Below are 21942 nucleotides of genomic sequence, written 5' to 3' on the forward strand. Positions count from 1 at the left end.
AGGTATGAAATCTCAAATTTGGGAGGTATGGATTCTAAAACTCATACTTGTCTAAACTTGTTTGGTGTATTCTTTAGAATAGTTTTTACATTTCATAAAAGGAATGGATTGTGAATCTTAAGGGGGTAAGGTGGGTATGGGATATAGGGGGATGGAGTAGAATTAGAACCCCCTTATATGAGATCACATACCTAAATTTGCCTAACTAAACAACAAAATGGATGGAATGTGTTTTAACTTCATTCTAATCTATTACAAAAACTTCAACCAAACGACCCCTAATAAGCTTTGGGCCATGCATGAACATCATTTTAAAAAACTTTAACACATGCACGACAACTTGACATAAAACTAAAGAATTTTTAGGAAGATCGCAGACACGACATTACATGTGAATCGAGCATAATTGAATTCAATTTTTGTAATATAGGCACAAACCTAACACAACACGACTTTTTCTTAGCATAATTGAATTTGATTTATGTAATATAGACACTATTGGCTTAAACACAAAGTATATTTTATTTACATTACATGTAGAATTCTGAATACCATTTTTATGTCGACAAAAAATTCAATCTGCATTGAATCCCTAATTTACATTCCTCATCATCGTTTTCTTCCTCCCCCTACTTTCCCCAAATCATAATTAGGGATTATTTTTTTGGGTTTTTGAAGACCTCGAATCCTGCTTTAATCGGAGCTTTTCGAGCTCATTCATGGCGTGCGCATCACATTACTCTTTCTTTGGTAAATCTCTCAAAAATCTCTCTTTTTTCTGAATAATTTTTATTATCAATCAATACTTTAATCTGGGTTTCTGCGCTGTTTTCTGGGTTTTCAGCTATGGCGGCGGCGAGATTCAGCTCACTCTCTTCTCCGCGCCATCCGTAAGCTCTCTTCATTTCTCAATCCTATGTTTTTCATTTTTAATTTGCTTTATTTTGGTGTAAATTGAAGTACATTGTATGATATTTCTTGCATTTTGTAGTTTAGGGTTTATTGAATTGCTAATTTCATGATAGTTTAGTAAAAAAACCCAGTACTTGATTGTGCATTAGTATTAGGTTATGGCAATTTTGGTTGTTAATTGTTGCAATTTTGGTTGTTGATGATTTCCATAAATTTTAGTTGATCATTTTTGTGATTTTAAATCCTTAATTAATAAATTGTTTATGGTAGTAGTTCTTTGTTGAATTCATTATTATATATATGTACAGGATATTTGGATATGATGCAATTGTCATGTTTGTTAAAGATTTAGCCGTGAATGTACGAGACTCTTGTCAACAGATGGTTCAAGGTTCTCCTTCAGGAAGCAATGGCTTTGACGAGGGAGAAGCGCCTCAAGCAGTTTTTAATGTGTTGGATGGCATTATAAAAAGCACCTTGGATCGCTTGAAGACCGTAAGGTGACCTTTTGTTGCAGAGTTTTTCTTTTTGCCATTATTGATTAAATTTTTATGCTCACATCATCGTGTTTTTTGGGTTTGTCCCCTGTACTAAATATATCACCTTTGCCATGTTATGTAAGATTGCTGGATAAGTGAACCACATAAACTACCGCAAGGCTCTAGGATTTTTTGTTGCTAGTTGCCTAATCTTCTCTGTAGCTACAGCGATTCAATGTATATCTATTATTGGGAGTGATTGTGTGTCTGTTGGATTATAGCCTAGCCGACTACCTGTTTCTTAGAATTGTAGTTGTGATTCCTATTCTAGGAAAAAGTAATGGCTTTAGTGACATTTTTTACCCCTAGCATTACTGATTACGTGTAAATAATTGTGCAATTATTTATGCGACATAGCCGATATTGGATCATAACATGATACTAGTAGTTAAGAGTCTTAGATTCCCATGTTAAGGTTTATTTAGTATAGGCCTTATGGACCTAACTTGTCTTGGGAGATGCAATTTTGGAGTAATACTATTGGATTATTGAATATACATATGTGATTGATATTGCAGGGAAACTTTGTCAGTACCTGAAATTATATTGGCGAAGATCTCCACAACCACTGATTTTCGAGAACTTGAAGCTGCTATTAGGCTTTTAAGTTTGGAAGGTAAGTTAGATGTTGCCCTTTGGCTTCGAAGCAAGCTAATCACAAATCGTTATGTTCCTGATGTAATTACACACAATCACCTAGTCAATGCATTTTGTAAAGTTGGGTGTTTGGAGAAAGCTGATTATCTTGTTAGAGAGATGTTAGCCCAAGGCCCCTCTCCTAATTGTGCAACTTTCAACACATTTATCAAGGGTTATTGTTTAAAGGGTGATGTAGACAAAGCTTTGTCTTTGTTTTCTTCAATGGCTAATTATGGAATCAAGCCAAACAGGATTACTTGTAATATACTTATTCATGCTTTATGTAAAGAAGGTTTGGTGGAAGGAGCTAGGAATTTCCTTGCAGAGATTTTAAAAGATGAGTCTGAGAGGACACAGATTGATTTAATTACGTCTACCATACTAATGGATAGTTATTTTAAGAATGGAGATATTGCTGAAGCTCTTGATCAATTGACGAAATTGTTGCAAGAGGGTAAACAATTAGATGTTGTTGCTTTTAATGTTCTTATACATGGTTTTTGCTCAAATCAGGAAATTAAACTTGCATTTAGTTGTTTTGGGGAAATGATTAAGAGAGGAATTCAACCCGATGTTGTTACTTTTAATACCTTTATAAGTTACTTCTGTAAATTTGGAGCTTTTGATGAGGCATTGAACATGCTTAGTATAATGCTAAATATGGGAGTGGCTCCTGATTGCATCACTTATAAGATGATTGTTCAAGGCCTCTGCTTACGCGGAGAGGTTGATAAGGCAGCCAAAATACTCAGCTGTATGTTAGAGAATTCCACTATCCCAGAGCCTGTTATTTGGAATTCCATTATCTATGGTTATGGAAAATACGGAGACACCAAGAATGCACTGTCCATCAGAGAGAAGATGGTTGCTTTTGGCGTTCCCCTGAATACATACACCTACAATGCAATGATATATGCCTTGTTGAAAGAAGAGAACATCAATGGAGCTCTATCTCTAAAAAGAGAGATGGATCAGAGTGGACAAGTTCCTGATCTAGTGACATACAACATGTTGGTGGGTGCCACTTGTAATCTTGGGTTAATACAGTTTGCACTTCAATTGCATGATGAAATGCTTAGGAGGGGGTATCTTCCAGATGTTGTGACTTACACAGAACTGATCAAAGGTTATTGTTTAAAGGGTCAAGACAAGGAGGCAGAAGAAATATTTTTCAGGATATGGAATTCTGGCCTTCAGGTTGATCACGTCCCATGCCACATATTGGTTAAAAGACACTGCAGAGCTGAAGGGCTGAAGCAGTCACTTAGCCTCTTTGACAATCTATTGGATGGGTAGGAATGTGCTTAAGCAGGAGACTTAATGTGCATAATGCCTTTGGAGGTTATGTAAGAAACTGTTATTAAGTCTAGATGATGCATTGTCATCTTGGACTATTATGACTTGAGACTTGAGACTTGAGATGGCTTGGTCTAGATGATGAGCTCTTAGATCGAAGATAGGGGTGCAAGCCAATTTGAGCAGATGGGAGTGGGTGATGATTGACGATCCCTCTGATGACATCGTACTGCTTTGTAAGTCAAGTAAACGATATCAAATCCCAGTGTTCTCAAACATTTGTCACTTATGGGTTATTACTTTCCCGAGAGTGCTTACAGACACAGTAGCACTGCAGCTGAGAAATTTGCAGTGCTCCATTTGAGGTATGTGCCTTAGCATCTTTGTTCTGCGATCAGCTTAGCTTATATTGGCTAGGAAGAAATTTTGCAATGGATTTTGTATGATTAAATCTGACTAGAACAATTAGGATTTGTGCTTGTGCATAGTGTCGTTATAAGAAAAGAACACATGATTACATCTGGCCTTTTCTGGAAGTAATTTTGGGTAGTGCAAACGTTGTTTGGCCTTCTCAGAAGTCAGAACAGTATTGTTTTAGGCTTTTAGCTTCATTGATTTCCTTTTCATTTATTTATTTAGTATGCTACTCTGACTTCTAGTTGATGCTAGAACCACTATACAAATCTTCATTCTTTATAGACATTTATACTCGTTTTTGTCAAAAAAAAAAAAAAAAACAAAAAAACATTTATACTCGCCTAATGCGCCCTTCAAATTTTACACCCTTTGTCTCCTCAATGAGATACCTACAAGTCTACAACAGTTATTCTTAAAGATTCTTTGTGTATTATTTGATAAACAGGTACACTGGATGTCACTATCAATATGATTTGATACGAAGGATTACTGAGATTTCACTAATGGATGAGCACCAAGACTGTGCAGAGTGTTATTTGCTGTCAGGGCTAATCAAGGGGTGAGGAAGGGCTTGTCTAGGCTTTTACAATTCCAGCAAAAAACGAATCTCGGTTTCATTGATGGTTGTGGCAAAATAATACATGGAAGTTTGAGATGGGGGACAATATTGATGTACATAATTTACTCTGCTTGATGAAAAGGGAAAATTGTCTGAGGTGTAAGTGTAACGATTGAGGCCAAGCTGGCTGTGGTATGAATATTGATTGCCATATCGTTTACTGTTATATTCGCAAAAAGTAATGTTATCCTAAACCAACAAACTCGTGAAGAGTTGTTAAAATTAAGTGTATCGCTATACTTGTTTTTCTTGAATTTTAATTCACTTGGGAGGGGATTGTGAAAACTTTGTCCCCCATCATATGTTTGTACACCTGAAATTAACAATTGTCAACCGAATGCCTAACTTCTTTTCCCAGAGATTGATCTATTTTCAAAAATTTTGAATGGCTTCATTTTAGTCCCCTACCTTTTGGTGCTCCAATCTCTCCACCCCTACCAATGCGAGTTTGCTGGATGCAGTTCAGTATAGTAAAAATTAGAAAGCCAAAAGTTATCCTCATCTAGACCGCCCCCTTAACATCTATGATGTGATTCATTGATCCTTGAATGTTAATTTTGGAGGTTGAATTCCTTTGACATTTCATTCTGAGAATCAATTATGGTTTTTAGCAAGGTTTTTTTAGCTTCATTGAACAAGCCTTCACATCGCAAAATGAGATGCAAGCGGCATAAATAATCCTTGGGGCTAGCCATGTTTATACCTCATTATCATAGGAGAGTTTCTTACTCATGGAGCGGGTTGATCACCAAGGATTCCACTGCCATGACATGCCTACCTCGATTGGCAAAACAGACAAAGTTTTCTAAAGATTTTTTGGAAGAAGACCCCAAGACCACAAAGTGACTGCGTGAGTCCTGAATGAGCAAGCTACAAAAAAGGAAGGGGGTCTGTAGATGACGACGTTTTCCAGAGAATTCTAATGGTGGCATAAATTTTGATAATGAGACTATGCATTCAACTTACTTATCATTTCTTCTTCGCTTGACAAAAAAATTCATGGTACAATTTGCAACATACAGCTTGCTTTGCAATTTCACAACACCTCACACACCAACAGAGCCAACCCCTCCCCTCAGCCCAAATAAAAAAAAAAAGGTTTAAGAACAATTTAAGGGTTGCATGTATTGCTCAAAATAATGACGCCGAACCCATCTGAGAGCCTAAACTTGCCTTGATATGCAGCTTCTTCAATGAGTCCACTCATATTATCTTAATGTACCTGAAGAACTGCTATTGATGCCTAAATCTCATCAACTGCTATCAAAATCTGCTATAAATGAGTATGTGTAGAGCTGTATAGAAACGATGATCTCATTTCAAGCTGCAATAACTTCCAACAAGAGATACAAGGTGTAAGATGAGTCTTCTGCTTGAAAATCATGATATCATAGGAAATGGCTAGCCATCAATAGTGCTGGTCTCTCCTTTTCTTCTGCAACCTCAGTCAAAACTTCATCTCTCATCTCATCAACCCTTTTATCCCAAATATCATCTACTAGCTTCCAGGTTTCATCACTAATAATTTGAGTTTCCATGGGACGAGGTGCCCCAAAGGTTGAAAATCCCACATTACCGGGTGCAAAGGTAACCCTCCCTGGACAAGAGATACCATGTAAACCCCATCTTCCAGCATAGACCAAAGCACCATACTCATCAACAGGATCAACAGCTGGCTGAGAAATTCGGGGAGATGTTTCATAAATCTCCCATATTTTTGAGGCATTCATCTCTCCCTTATCAAGGAGTTCATCAGTAATTGTCTCCACAGCAGCATAATGTTCCCTCAACACCGATGAACATTTCTCAATAGAAAAACGCATGTATTCCTCTCTTAGAGCTTCAAGTTTGGGAGCGAGATTTGGGACAAGATCGCGCTGATGTCTATAATATGCTTTTCCAAAAGCTGTCATCCCTGTTTGCAAAATTAAAAACTCAGCTAATCTTGAAGCTTCAAGAGTAGCTTTGGATGAAATCCAGCACAAGTTGTCTATCCCAAAGATCTCTTCTTCAACAACCCTGGGAGCACAAGCTCGAACAATGGAGTTCACATAATCTGATTTTTTCAAGAACACCCTTCCAGAAACTTCAGCATAACGCATACTAGGCTGGCTTTGAACTGACTTAATGTTGGTCTCAACAAAAGGACGATATGGGTCAGGAAAATAACAAGCCAAGACGGCAATAGCTGCTTCTCTGTAGGCTAATCTCACCTTCAATTCCTCTGGAATTTCCTTTGTATCTTCTATTCCAGTTTCAAATGTACCCTGTTGCCTTTTCAAGGCCTCCAGTAGTTCTTCTCTGCCAATGTGGTCTTGATCTTTCCTAGCAGTCAATATTCCAGCTTCATTGAGAATATTCTGTAGCTCGGCTCCAGTAAAATCTTCAGTTAGCTCTGCCACTTCCTGCAGCAATACTTCTTTTTCCTCTTCAGAACGAAAAAACTTGTTCCTTGCATGTACCTTCAATATAGCCAATCTACCATCTTTGGAGGGTAGACCAACTCTTACAATCTTGTCAAATCTTCCTTTTCTCAGCAAGGCAGGATCAAGGATATCTAGTCGATTGGTAGCTCCGATGACCAATACCTGTGATGTGGAAACTTTAAACCCATCCATTTCAGTTAATATTTGAAGCAGACCTTGTTCTCTTTCAGCCCCGCCACCTCCAATGTCAGGACCACCACGCTTGCTACCAATAGCATCGATCTCATCAATAAAAATGATAGAAGGAGAAAATGATCGAGCACTAGCAAAAAGGTCCTTCACCCGAGATGCTGCTACACCAACAAACATCTCTACAAAATCCGTCCCATTGGCAGCAAAGAAAGGAAGTCCTGCTTCCCCAGCAATAGCTTTAGCTAATAATGTTTTACCAGTTCCTGGAGGGCCATGAAGTAACACACCCTTGGGGCAATAAATGCCTTTATCCTGAAACTCTTCTTCATTTTTTAGAATCCGTACAATCTCTTGCAATTCTCGTTTTATATACTCTTGGCCAGCAAAATCATCAAATGTCACTCCTGTTCTTTCTTCTGCAGATATAAATTTCGCTCGACTCTTCCCCAATGATCCCAATGCACGACGCTTAAGGGGCTGTCTCACCTTTTTGCTGGGTTTCCCCATATCACAAGGGATTAACTTGGCATATATTGGCCTTGTAACACTATCAATCCATAGATACAACATTATGGAAAGAGCTAGCCTCATAGACCATACGACAGCTGTTGCAACAGAAGAATAGACTTCTGCAGGCACTGTGTTCTCATTTATTACATCAACACTTACCAATTGTTGATGCAACTTATGCCAAACATCATTCCAACAATCAATTGGCATCCGGTCAACTATGTGGCGCTTAAAAACAACTTCCTCTTTTTGGTTTTCTTCAGAGATTCCTTTTACCATCCCATCTTTGTAGTGAGGCAATATCACTGCATAGAAACCCATTAGCAACAAAATTAAAGATCAATTTTTAGGAGCACGAATGAACATAAACTCTCTGATTTGAGGGGAAGACCAGAATATATGAATACTAATATAGAGCTATAACAACAATCAGTTTTTTTTAGAACATCATATCTTAATAACATTAAAAGACACTCATTTTTAGTAAGTTATGAAACATAAAAAGCTGCCACTTTTAGATCGGATAAACTAGTAAATTCTTAAATTTAAAGTGCTTCAGAGCAACTACCCCATCCCCCGTGAACCACCAAGCAAATGTAACTAAGAAAGCGCAGCAAAGAGGAAAAGATAACTAGAGGGGGGGGGGGGGGGGGGGGGGGGGAGGGGGAGGCAGATAGATGAAGAATAGAAAACACAAATGAATACAAAGAGACATGTTTTTCTAACCTGATATAGTCTGACCAAAATTTGAGTATTCCATAAATTTGACATTCTTTGTGTTTAAGAGACTCATAAATTCACTATAATCAATTTTGTGTGAATTCACAGGATCCCACTCAGTTCCTTTCAATTTCCCACGCATAGTCAACAAGGTTCTGCTCCATTCAGAGGCCATTACAAGCTGCCTTTCCAACTGCACATTTGCTTTGTTCTCAAACTCTTCCTGCTTCTTTACTCTTTCTCTTTCTGCATCTCTAACTTTCTGAAAGATCGCAGATGTTGAGCAATCATCTTAGTAGTGCAACATGCATAGGTAAAACTAACAGACTGCGGCTCAACATATATACTAATACTGTGGTCGTCACTTCCAACTGCCTAAGAAAGATAACTAAACTTTCAAAGCAAAATAGTTTTACAAGCATAAGATCATCATTATATAACAGCCAAAAAATGCTCAAATCGCATTGCCTCAGACACAAGTATTGGAAACAGGGAATGGTTTTGCGCGTGTAGATCATTATCATCATAAAAAACAGTACTAGTCAACAAAATGCTCACATCAAAGATAAAACAGCCCTAGCCAAAAGTATTGGATACAGAGAATTTTAAACAAGTTCAATATTGCCTCAGTAACGGGACACTTATTTTGCCACAATTGAGGTGTACCATATTCTTTAACCATATCAAACTATCTAACAACCCTAATTGTATCTTGAAACAAAACAATTTACTTCATATTTGATACCTTGTTTTTTCATGCGTGTCTCATAACTATGTGGTGATAATGAGTACAAGCTTGGGTAGTTTGTCTTAGCTTGCATCAGCTCAAAGCCTCAAACTATAGAATAGATCTCAGAAATTCCAGACAAACCTCAGCTCATGACTGGAGCCTCATTAACGAGCTTCAATTATGAGAACATTGTTTTAAGCTATGATTTTCACGTTTCCAGATTTCTTTTAAGCTGTGATATTCCATCCAACAGTTTGCAAATATTTTAAGATTCTCATTAGTGATAAGCTAGTATAATAATATTACTCATGTTATAACCCATTTTTAGAATTTATTCTTTGAATTTGCTCACGAGTTTTCAATCAGTTGTATCATGAACATCCTGTTTGCTACTTCAAAATAATATCCCAGTCTCTCCAAGAACACGATAGCATACTAAACTAAAATACCATTAAATAGCTCCCCTCGAGGTTCGATTAATCCTTAAACATCTGACTATGCAACATGAATATCACTCTCAGAAACTAACAGGTCTTCTTCACTAAGCCAATAAGCATCCAATTAAGCATTTTGAATGCAGTACTTCACCAATTTCGAACAATTAAGCATTTCATCAGCTCCCTACAATAACCATGCTATTAACAAATAAAAAATAAATAAAAAAACTATTCTTCCAACAAACATAAACAAACAAAAAAAATTAATCACTAATTTCACCATCATTATCAATTCTAAATGTTAATTCAACTACATTTCAGCAATATTCTTGAAAATAAACCAGAACCCATTTCTCTTATTTAACCGTTCTGCCCAACTAATGGCAATAATAATTAAAATCATACTCATTTTTACAAATATTTCAGTAATTGACACTAAAATATGAAAAAAATAAAAACCCCACATAAAAAAAATTTATAATTGTTACAATAATAATAAGGAACTTAATAAAAGATATGAAATTGATAGAAAAATCGAGTGGAAAAGACCTGAAAAAGCTGAAATGCCTCAGTGTCATCTTCTTCAACTTCATCTGCTTGCTTATTATCTCCAGTTGTTGTTAAATTGGAGTTGGAATTGCAATGGGTTTTAAATTTAAGGGTTTTTCTGGGATTAGAGAGACGAAGGAAGGAATTAATGGAGCAAAAATTGGGAGATTTTGAAGAAATTCTCAACTTAGAAGATGAAGAAGAAGATTTAATGGGGTTTTTAGAGGAAATTAAAAAATGGGTATTGTTGAAGAAAATAAAATCAAAATTTTTGCAGAAATTATTGGTAATTGTCATCATCATCTTGCTGTAATTCTAATGCATAGGATGAGATTAGAGAGGAACTTCACAGTTCACAGTTGACAGGAGGACATTTTTCAGGGGTTTTTGGGATGAACTCACTTTCAGCTTAATGGGGTTTTCTCTTTCTATCTCTCTTTTTTGGGGATTGGGGGTATTTTTGTAACTTCATAACCTTCAAAATCACAATTTTCTTCCTTGATTTCAAAATTTTCGGATTAATTTTTAATTTGAATTTTAATTTTAATTGGACTCAAATTAAATCAACATTCAAATGTGGCTCGTAAATTAATGATCTTTAATCTATACTTAGAGCACTTGCAATAGAGAAAATTTTCTCCTCTAGAATTTTTTTTCCCCCAAAAAAAGTATCCCACCAACAAAATTTCTCAAAAAAAATCTAGAAAAAATGAGATTTTTTTCTCTTGGAGAAAATTTTCTCAACTTGATTGTTGCTGACTTTTGGTGGGGTATGGCGCAGGTTTTTGTGTTTTTTTCTTTTTTTTTTTTATTAATTTTGTGTGGGGCCCACCATAAAGTTAACATTAATTAATATTTCAACGGTAAAAATACAATGTTGTGGTGAGTTTAATTGTCAGCCATTGATCTTCTTACACGTGTCATTTTTTGGAAGAGCTTTGTTGTAACAGTAAATATATTACTGTTTTAGTGTAAAACGGCTATTTTGTATACAGTAAATTATTTTTAAAAAAAAACTAAAATTACCAACGGAAAAAAAACTTGATCTATAAATAGACATCCATTTTTCAATATTTTGATACTATGAAAATATCGTTTTTTACTCTTTAAATTTCATAATTGTATCATTCAAGTGTGTAATTTTTTTTCCCCTAAATTTTTTTGATATTTTGTTCCCTTTTTTAAAAGTAAAAATGGATCCTAGTAATCCCAATCGTTCACAAAATTTGAACGACTTTGATCCTTCATCACTTATGAATCATCCACAATTTTCTCAGTTTTTTCAAATGTTTGGAGGTAATTTTCCAAATTTTCCTAATTTTCCACCACAAAAACCACCTCCAGAAGAAACAACTCCACCAACTCACCAAAATTACAACCAGTCTCCACAAATCTATTAAGGAAGTAATAGTCAATTCATTAGTGATGAAGAAGAAATCGTTCCAGAGACACCACAGTATCCGCCAGAGCGAAATAAGCCAATTCCAGTTGCAACAAACACCCGTGACTGGTCTGTTAAAGAGGAAGAAGCTCTAATTGAGGCTTACTTCAACAATTGCACAGACGCAATTATTGGCAAAGATAGAAAATTTGCTGACCTTTGGAGAGATATACATCGAGAATATGATGCGGCTCATCTATCTCGACCACATGAAATTCCAGAGCGGAACAAGAACATGTTGGAGACTCATTGGAGGAGGATGGCTGCTGACCTACTCATTTGGGCAAGTGTTATGGAAGAAGCTGGTAAAATAACGGGAAGTGGGTACAATGATAGTGATGTGGTAAAAAATGCCCATGAATTGTTTCGAAGGTCCTGTCAAAATCCGCCAAGGAATTTTAAATTTCAATTTGCGTGGGGAAAGGTGAATGAATATCCAAAGTGGAGAAAGTTCATGAGGTGGGGTCTGAATAAGGAAGAAAGAAAGAAAGTTGATGCTGAACACAAAGCGGAAAAAGAACTTGAAGAGAGCAGCGGTAGTGGTAAAAGAACTAGAGACGATGCTACTAGTTGCTTTGTATCTGGAGGTATGAGTCGCCCTGAAGGTGTTAAGAAAGCCAAGGCCAGAAGAAAAGGCAAAGGGTTAGCATCAGAAGATTTGACTGTTGTTGGTGAACAGATGAAAGTTTACAATGATAAACGTGATGTTGAGGTAAGCCTTAAACAAAAGAAACTTGATTTTGATATACAAAAGGAAATGAGGAAGCAAAGACAACTAGAGTTGGAGGAGAAAAATCTCCAAATGCAACAAGAGAAGATGGAGGCAGATAAACTGAATCGAAAATTCGATACATTGCAAGTCTTGTTGTCTAAGACATCGCTTAATGAAATGGAAGAGAAGTTTAAGCAGAAATTACTCCAGGAACTGTACGGGTAAAAATGACCACTTAGTATTTTGGCTTGGCATTGTATTGTCTTGTTTCTGACATTAATTATGTAGTTTTAATTATGACATTGTGTAGTCTTATCTATTGCATTGTGTAGTCTTGTTTCTGACATTATGTAGTCTTATCTAGCTATGTCATTGTGTAGTCTTATTTATGTCATTGTGTAGTCTTATTTATGTCATTGTGTAATCTTTATGGTACTCTGTCATTGTGTAGTAATCTTATTTATGTCATTGTGTAGTCTTATTTTTGTCATTCTATATGAACAAATGTGCCTCATTCATTCTAATATAAAGACTATGTGAATGGTTTGCAATACACATTCAAAACATCATCCACATAAATTTACTAAAATTAACACAAATGTTGTTTCAAAAAAGCTCTTCAAGCTCAAGTTCTTCATCTGATAGTAATGAAGAATTTCACCAAGTTATTGACGACCTTGTCAATAATCACTTACCATCTATATTGTACCCAACACCTCCACCTCGAGATCAACGTAATAATACAAATGCTCATACTCGGATTCAAATGGATAGAAATCATGAGCAAGGGCACAACCAATTGTTCAACGACTACTTTGCGGATCATCCTGTATATAATGAAAGTCAGTTTCGCCGGAGGTTTCGGATGAAACGACCTCTGTTTTGTAAGATTGTGGAAAATGATGTGTTTTTCCAGCAAAGGCGAAATGCATCTGGGAAGTTGGGGTTGTCTGGACTACAAAAATGCACGGCAGCGATGAGAATGTTAGCGTATGGGGTGGCTCCTGACGCAGTTGACGAGTATCTACGTATGGGTCAAACAACTGCACGGAAATGTCTTAAAAACTTTTGTGAAGGGGTCATCAAGGTATTTGAAGCTGAATATTTACGCAGCCCGACGGACAAAGACCTACGAAAGATCCTGTATAGAAATGACCAACGGGGTTTTCCAGGGATGATTGGCAGTATTGATTGTATGCATTGGGAGTGGAAGAATTGCCCTAATGCATGGAAAGGTCAATATTGCGGACGAAATAAGAATGCAACCCTCATTTTAGAAGCAGTTGCAGATGAAGATCTATGGATATGGCATTCTTTTTTTGGTATTCCAGGTTCTTGTAATGACCTTAATGTACTTTACCGTTCACCAGTTTTTACGGATGTGTTGCAAGGTCGAGCACCTCCAGTGAAGTTTAATGTCAATGGCCATGAATATAATATGGCTTACTACCTAGCTGATGGTATTTATCCGAGTTGGGCTACTTTTGTGCAAGGATTTACCAATCCTCAAACTCATAAGCATAAGCTTTTTGCTGAACGACAAGCTGCTGCACGTAAAGATGTCGAACGTGCATTTGGTGTCCTACAAGCGAGGTTTGCAATTGTACGACAACCAGCTCTTGCTTACGATGAAGATGTGCTAGCTGACATTATGAAGGCTTGTATCATAATTCATAACATCATAGTAGAGGATGAACGAGATACTTATAAAAATGCTGAAGTAACAAGAAGATATTACGAAACAGATCGCCCAATGTCACGTCTAGGAGGTGAAGCTAGTACAAGTGGTACTCCAAATAATGATGAGACATTTCAGTTTCAAACAGGACGTCCTATCGACATTAATAAATATTTGGAGATAAGGGATGCTATGCAAAATAGACGAACTCATCAATCCTTGAAAGATGACTTGATAGAGCACATTTGGGAAAAGTTTGGTGACAATAACCCTTAAAATCTAATGACGCTTTAATCATCATGTATCGTAATCATATTTTACTTTTTATTAATGTAATGCATTTCTAGTTTTATTACTTATGTCTTCCACTAATCATTATTATTTAATTAGTTCGTAATTAATTAAAGTCACAATTTAATTATCATCAAGTATATGAATAATAATTATTATAATAATTGAAAATAAGTAAGAGAGGGAATATAGTGGGGTATAGTGAAAAGTAAGAAAGAGAGTGGTGAGGGAATTTTTTGGTTTGTTGTTGGTGGGATGGAAAAAATTCTTTCTTTAAAAATCTGATGTGGAGGAGAGGGAAAGTTAGAGAGAGAGTGGTGAGGGAATTTTTTTTTATCTCTGCTGATAGTGCTCTTAGTATATAAAAACTCTAATCAAGTAAAACTCATTTCTCCATCCTATTACATTTCAATATCTTAACTCAAGTGTCACATGTCTTCTTACATTATTAATTTTTATTACACAATTTTTCTTTAATTCTTTCATTAAACTTATATTTCATCTTCCATGCGGCCATGCCCACTTCATCTTCATCTTCCCTCTTCAATTCAACCTTTTGTTTTTCTCTCTTTAATTTTAGTCCCTCCACCTTCTTTATTTAATCCTCATTTTTAATTAAAATTCCAAAAATTTAATTTTTAAAATCATGTTTTCAATTACACATCATAACCATAATGACTTATTGATATTTTCTAATTCATATTTCAATGCAAATATTCTATGAATAAACTGTGCATTGCACGGGCTAGAAGGCTAGTTAGTGTAAACAATGTATACCATACCTAGTACTCCCTCTATCCCTTAATTAGATTTCTTTCATTATGTGAGGAATAAATGCTATAAATAGAAATTTAATAAAGAGACGGAGAGAGTATTATAAAACACAAATTACTAATGAAGTAATGATATGTATTCTATTGCTTTAAATAAGTTTATACTTACATAAAATAAAATGTTACTCGTATATTATATTCAAACACACAAGTTATTGTTTTGCTTATCTATATTCTGTACTAAAATAATCACCAAAAATATCCCAAGGATTATATGTGTCAACTCCTCATAAAATATTTTCCCGCCCAAAAACTTAGGAGTTTTTTTGTTGTGTTTTTTTTTGTTGGTAATTTTATTTTATTTTAAAAAATATTATTATTTAAGATCCCATATTCAATTTTGACCGAATAATAGACGAAAGGTTTGTTAATTTTGATACTAATTAAATCATCATACATCTAAAAAAAATCATCAAACAAAATTAATTTTTTATATTATGCATAAAGAAAATTTAACCATATATTACATGAAAAATCCGAGCATGGCTCGGGCATTAACTAGTTTTAATTCTATTACGGAGTACATACTAGACCTTGCTAACTATTTTGTTAAGCTTTGAATCAAACTCAAATTCAAGTCAAATCATGATGCGTTTTGGTTTAATGTTCTTATCATACTTACATGTCCTTTTATCATGCTTTTATGCCCCCTTTTTTTTAATAATAATAATAAAAAAAAAATAAAAAAAAACCTACAATATTCTATTATCATTTTTTTATATATATAAATAACGGCATAAAAACAACTATGTTGTAAAAGCAAAGATAGTATTAATTGAGATAGTCATCTAATCATAATCTGCAAACTTTAAAATTACTAACTTATCAATTAAGCTTGCATGTAAATTCAAATAAATAGAATACAGACACAAATTAAAATATTTTTAATCTTACTATGGTCGGAAAATAATGCTTCACTCTATATTTCACTCCAGTATATCGGATTATTTGCTTGCTAAGTTGCTATTGCCTATCAACAAGCAACTAAACCAAAAATTATGATCAACATTTTTCAAGTGAATATATATATATATATATATATATATATATATATATATATATATATATATATATATATATATTGAAAGAAAACGATAGAGCAATTTTATTAATTAAGATCTAATCCCACCAAAGTCAACACACTTTGGGGGAAGGAATCAAGTCGTACATACTCCAAACAATCACCGGTATCCCACCTAGCTACTAGGTGTGCAACCGTATTACAAGAACGCTTAACATGGGTAATAATACGACTATCAAACCAAGCTCTATCGCAACTAATCTCATCATAGATAATAAACAAAGGAGAAAGCCCTTTAAAGCTCGAATTCACTTGCTTAACGACATTAATCGCATCACACTCCACCCAAATATTTTTATAGCCTAACCTTCGTGCAAGTCTCAGGGCATATAATACCGCCATAGCTTCAACATACTCCGCCTGAGCTCCCCACGCCTTCTTCGTGGCTGTGCAAACCAGCCTTCCACTCGTGTCACGCCCCACCACGCCAATTCCAGCAGCACCATTACTCGGCACATGAGCATCTGAGTTGAATTTAACACAGCCCGGTGGGGCAGGGTGCCACACATCACTGCTTGTAACCCCTGCATTACCAAGGTGTCACGGTCCGAGAGTTTTGACACCGGATCGTGCGGCGCACGCTTGTCTATTAGCGACAAGGACGCAAGCCTAAAGTGAGGGAGGTTCGTAAGCACTCAGCAACACGGACCAAGGTATCTTAAGAAAGCACTCGTCAACAACGGGTGCTAGGTCGGGGCTTGTGACGGCCGATACTTCGAAGCGGGCACAAGCGGAACCGACTAGAGGAGGGCGTCTTTTGAGGGTCTCTTGGTTTGGAGGGGATGCTTTAAAACAAGGTAAGCACAATATCTATAAAGGCTTAAACAACACACAAGTCTTAAAGCAATAGCAAAGGGGTAGAGAGTGTAGATTGAATAACCATGCGCTCCCTAAAGAGCTTTATATTGCATTAGTAGAGAATTACAAGTGAACATTGAAATGACAGTAACACAATAATTCTCCCTAGAGCCTAGAAAATAAAAAGAAGGACTAAAGAGACATTACAAAGGGGAAATTACAAGGAAAATAAAGAAGAATACATAATAAAGAGGTTGGATTCTAGCATCCTCCCCCACTTAAGCCGTCGACGACCTCGTCGACTGCTCAGAAAATATGAAGGCCCCACCTGGTTCTGATGTTGGCGCGGGAGGAAGGAAGCCGTTATGCACTACACCCGAACTTGCTTGGTTTGTCAACAAGACAAGGTAGATCGTCAGAAACCTGGAGGCCTCCTAGATCCCCTCCCTGTTCCGTCACGTCCGTGGGAAAGCATCTCGATGGACTTTATCAGTGGTCTCCCCAAAGTAGAGCAGTATTCAGCTGTGATGGTGGTGATCGACAGATTCTCAAAATATGCCACCTTTGTTCCCTTGCAGAAGGCCTGCGGTGCTGAGGAGACGGCGTCATTATTCTTCAAACACATTGTGAAGTATTGGGGGTTGCCGCAAAGCATCGTCAGCGACCGAGACACGAGATTCACGAGCATATTCTGGACGGAATTGTTTAAGTTAATGGGGTCCGACTTGAATATGTCTTCGAGCCACCACCCTCAATCTGATGGGCAAACTGAGAGATTCAACGGTCTCTTAGAGGAATACTTGAGACATTTTGTCAGCGCCAATCAGAAGATTGGGTGAAACTCCTCGATGTTGCTCAACTGTGTTTTAACGCCCAGAAGAGCACAACATCCAACAGAAGCCCTTTTGAACTGGTGATGGGCCAGCAACCCCTCCTGCCTCACACAATAGCAACCTCCGAAGAGGGGAGAAGCCGTGAAGCACGAGAGTTCAAGCAAGAATGGCAGCAAAACATGGAAGTTGCCCGTGCTTACCTAGAGCGAGCATCGAAGAGAATGAAGAAGTGGGCAGTCAATTTCTCAAACACTTTCTTCAAGTGTTCTAAGTGATCTTCAAGGGTGTTGCTGAAGATTACGATGTCGTCCAAGTAGACCACCACAAACTTGTCCAGATATTCGTGGAAAACTTGATTCATCAACGTACAGAATGTTGCAGGAGCATTTGTTAACCCGAATGGCATGACCAACCACTCGAACGCCCCGTACCTGGTGACACAGGCCGTCTTTGGTTCATCTCCTTGTGCAATTCGAACCTGATGGTATCCAGACTTTAGGTCGAGCTTGGTGAAGTACACTGCATCTCCTAGCTGGTCGAACAAATCAGCCACCAAAGGAATTGGATAGTGGTTCCTCACCGTAAGCTTGTTTAAGGCTCTGTAGTCGATGCACAATCTCAAACTCCCATCCTGCTTCTTCTGGAAAAGGACCGGCGCACCATAGGGAGCTCTAGAAGGACGGATAAATCCGGCTTCCAACAGCCCATCTAATTGTTTTCGTAACTCTGCGAGCTCCGGAGGGGCCATCTGATAGGGACTTCTCGCGGGTGGTCTGGCACCGGGCACCAGCTCAATGCTGTGATCTATGGCCCTTCGAGGGGGAAGAGATTTCGGGAGCTCCTTGGGGAGGATGTTAGAATATTCCCCCAGTAACTCACTAATGACCTCGGGAATGTCCCCCTCCTCCTCTTCCTCCTTCATTGAGAGAGTAGCAAGGAACGTAGGCTCATTCCTCCTAATCCCCTTCTTGAGTTGCATTGCCGAGAGGAGGGGGCCTTTCAATTCTTTCCCTTCTTCTGCTTGGGTGTGTGTCCGCAAGAGGCATGGTTGGCGGCTAGTCACAAGTAAGGACCCTAGGTGGGGCATCGGGACAGCCTTACTGGAGTGTAGGAAGTCCATCCCGAGAACCAGCTCAAAATCATCCATTGTGGCCACAGTGAAATCCAGAGTCCCATTCCACTCCCCAATCTTCGTGTGCACGTTCCTTGTCACCCCACAAGTTGGCTGAGCTTCAGAGTTAACGGTCTTCATTCGACCTCCACTATGCACGGCCTTCAGGCCTAATCTGCTTGCCTCCCGCTTGGTGACAAAGTTGTGGGTAGCTCCCGTATCAACCATTGCCCGGGCTTTCTTCCCATTTATCACGACATCAACGTACATCAAGCTGGTGGCTCGGCTCTTGTTCCCGGATGTCTCTTTTTCCATTGCACACATATAATACACTGCCCCTAACTTAGAGGGTTCTTCTTCGCTGACAATGTCCTCCTCTTTGTCATCTCCCTTAGTGGGTTCTGAGGACATCGAGGACAACTTCTTCTGGAGGTTGTCTATTTCCGCCTTGTGCTGGCACTCGAACCATTTATGCGGTCCGCGACAGAGTATGCAAGTGAGGGGTTTGTTCCATGATGATGATGAGCCGGCGGGCCCACCTCTGTTTGTGGATGTCGCGACTCCGCCCTTCCGTGAGTCCTCTCCCCCACTCCTATATCTGTTCCCAACACTGTTCGAGCTGGTTTGAGAGTTACCACTAGTGCTCTTCGGAGTACTTGAAGTTGACCCCATGTTCCCCTTCTTTTGGTTAGGCACCCTCTCTGATGAATAATCCATCAACCTTTCAGCTGCAGCTATAGCACCTGACAAGGTATCAATTTTCTGGCGCCATATCTCTCTTTGGGCCCAATCTTTTAGACCTCGCACAAAGTTGAATAGACGGTCTTTCTCCGACATGTCATGGATCTCCAACATGCAAGCCGAATATTCTTTTACATATTCACGAATGGAGGTTTTGTGTTGCAGAGTCGCAAGCTTGGTGCGAGCAATGAACTCAGTGTTTTCCGGGTAGAATTGAGCCATCAATTCTTTCTTTAGATCTTCCCACGTGTCTACCGACGTCCTCTTAGCTTGGATGTCGGCGTACTTTGTGCGCCACCAGAGTTTGGCGTCGTCCACTAAATACATCGTGGCAGTATCTACTTTTAGTCCGTCCTCCAACTGACAGATACGGAAGTACTGCTCCATGTCAAAGATGAAGTTATCCACTTCCTTCGAATCTCTCGTGCCATTGAAGGTTCGAGGTTTGGGAGGTTTTATTCTAGCACCTCCGGTTCCCCCGAGCCCTCTTTGAGCATGCATCAAGGTTGCACATTTATCTTGTGCCTCGTCAGCTACGCCTTGCACAAAGTTAAGCTGCTCCGTCAACCCATCGATTGCCGAAGTAAGCCTCTCTATTTGCTCGGCTTGTTTTATCACAATATCTTCGAGCTTGGGCAACCTTTCTCCCAATACAGCCCACTATTCCGACTTGCCTTCAAGCCATGCAAGTCGTTCTTCCCATGAGTATTCTGGCGTCTCGTCGAGCGACATTTTCGAGCAACTTGGCTCTGATACCAACTGTCACGGTCCGAGAGTTTTGACACCGGATCGTGCGGCGCGCGCTTGTCTATTAGCGACAAGGACGCAAGCCTAAAGTGAGGGAGGTTCGTAAGCACTCAGCAACACGGACCAAGGTATCTTAAGAAAGCACTCGTCAACAACGGGTGCTAGGTCGGGGCTTGTGACGGCCGATACTTCGAAGCGGGCACAAGCGGAACCGACTAGAGGAGGGCGTCTTTTGAGGGTCTCTTGGTTTGGAGGGGATGCTTTAAAACAAGGTAAGCACAATATCTATAAAGGCTTAAACAACACACAAGTCTTAAAGCAATAACAAAGGGGTAGAGAGCGTAGATTGAATAACCATGCGCTCCCTAAAGAGCTTTATATTGCATTAGTAGAGAATTACAAGTGAACATTGAAATGACAGTAACACAATAATTCTCCCTAGAGCCTAGAAAATAAAAAGAAGGACTAAAGAGACATTACAAAGGGGAAATTACAAGGAAAATAAAGAAGAATACATAATAAAGAGGTTGGATTCTAACACAAGGGCTGTAGGAAAAACTTTTGATGCATACACATTATAGTCTTGGACCAATTTACAAAAGCCTGCAGCAAGCATAACAAAATTTGGCCTCTCGTCATAAAAAATAAGCAAATTCCTACACCTCCACGCTGCCCACATGAGAACGGCCATTGAGCATACCACCTCCTTGCTGTATTTATTTGTTAGCCACTCCCACCTCGATGCAAAAGAATCAGCAGGAGCACCAACCAAATTTGCTTGTAGCTCACTCCTATCCCATATGTCCTTTGCCGCTTCGCACTCAAATAAAGCATGAATAATTGTTTCATTTGCAGCACCACAGATTTGGCACGAGCTCTCATTCACGATATGGTGATAACACAACCTATCCTTCACAGCCAGATTACCTTTCACCGCACTCCATATAAAATGTTGCAATTTAGGGGGACCGTGAAGCTTCCAGACGGACTTCCACACTTCCTCACCAAAGCTTACATCAAGACCCTCCAAGCCGCCCAATTTTGCAAGCTAGTAACCAGATTTCACCCTATACAACCCATCCTTTGTTCCACCCCAATACCTCAAATCAGCAATAGGCATAGACGACAGAGGAGTAGCGAGAATCGGGGCACACCAGTCAGCTCCAACCAAATTCGTGATTTTTGAAATGTCCCAGCCACTTCTATCCTCGTGTAAGAGCTCGCAAACTTTCAAGCCTCCCCTGTTAACCTCGCCCATGGGAATTTTGCATGGTTTACCATCCACCAACAGCCATGTATCTGACCAAACATCAATACTAGTACCATTGCCGACTCTCCAGATCAGACCATCACGCAAAAGACCCTTCGCACCCCACATACTCCTCCATGAAAAACTTGGGTCGAAACCCCTATTAGCCTCAATCACGGAAGAATTTTTGAAATATTTAGCCTTCAAAATTTTATGAAGCAACGAAGACTCATTTGTGTACAACCTCCACAACTGCTTTGCAAGAAGAGCATTATTAAAACACTTAAGATCACGAAAGTTCATGCCCCCTTAGCCTTAGGTAAACACAGTTTTTCCCAATTTTGCCAATGTAGCTTTTTCTCATTTTCCCTCGAGCCCCACTATATATTATGCATTATTTTCTAGTGTGATATCACCAAAGTAATGACTAGTTGTATGATA

The 21942-nt window shown here is 38.4% G+C and overlaps 4 protein-coding genes across 4 annotated transcripts; 2 read left to right on the top strand and 2 right to left on the bottom strand.

Moving 5' to 3' along the window:
* The first annotated feature begins 573 nt into the window (after positions 1 to 573).
* LOC145625437 (uncharacterized) lies at positions 574 to 4773 on the top strand. The gene is made up of 5 exons (XM_081678482.1): positions 574 to 750; positions 845 to 890; positions 1221 to 1412; positions 1970 to 3751; positions 4249 to 4773. Exons 1-4 carry the CDS (start codon positions 720 to 722, stop codon positions 3384 to 3386), a joined length of 1686 nt encoding a protein of 561 aa, XP_081534608.1. The 5' UTR covers positions 574 to 719; the 3' UTR covers positions 3387 to 3751; positions 4249 to 4773.
* Positions 4774 to 5265: 492 nt separating this feature from the next.
* LOC145562065 (putative inactive ATP-dependent zinc metalloprotease FTSHI 4, chloroplastic) lies at positions 5266 to 10403 on the bottom strand. The gene is made up of 3 exons (XM_081622236.1): positions 9987 to 10403; positions 8277 to 8532; positions 5266 to 7855 (listed from the first exon to the last, which is right to left on the bottom strand). The coding sequence occupies exons 1-3, from the start codon at positions 10287 to 10289 to the stop codon at positions 5811 to 5813; spliced, it is 2604 nt and encodes an 867-aa protein (XP_081478362.1). The 5' UTR covers positions 10290 to 10403; the 3' UTR covers positions 5266 to 5810.
* Positions 10404 to 11179: 776 nt separating this feature from the next.
* Positions 11180 to 12364, top strand: LOC145638576 (uncharacterized). Its single transcript, XM_081689566.1, has 2 exons — positions 11180 to 11282; positions 11388 to 12364. The coding sequence occupies exons 1-2, from the start codon at positions 11180 to 11182 to the stop codon at positions 12362 to 12364; spliced, it is 1080 nt and encodes a 359-aa protein (XP_081545692.1).
* A 5485-nt stretch (positions 12365 to 17849) lies between these two features.
* LOC145638603 (uncharacterized) lies at positions 17850 to 21804 on the bottom strand. Its single transcript, XM_081689593.1, has 3 exons — positions 21353 to 21804; positions 20990 to 21157; positions 17850 to 20145 (listed from the first exon to the last, which is right to left on the bottom strand). The coding sequence occupies exons 1-3, from the start codon at positions 21802 to 21804 to the stop codon at positions 17850 to 17852; spliced, it is 2916 nt and encodes a 971-aa protein (XP_081545719.1).
* Positions 21805 to 21942: the final 138 nt, after the last annotated feature.

Source organism: Chenopodium album, chromosome 1, assembly GCF_948465745.1.
Source record: "Chenopodium album chromosome 1, dcCheAlbu1.1, whole genome shotgun sequence".
NCBI lineage: Eukaryota > Viridiplantae > Streptophyta > Magnoliopsida > Caryophyllales > Amaranthaceae > Chenopodium > Chenopodium album.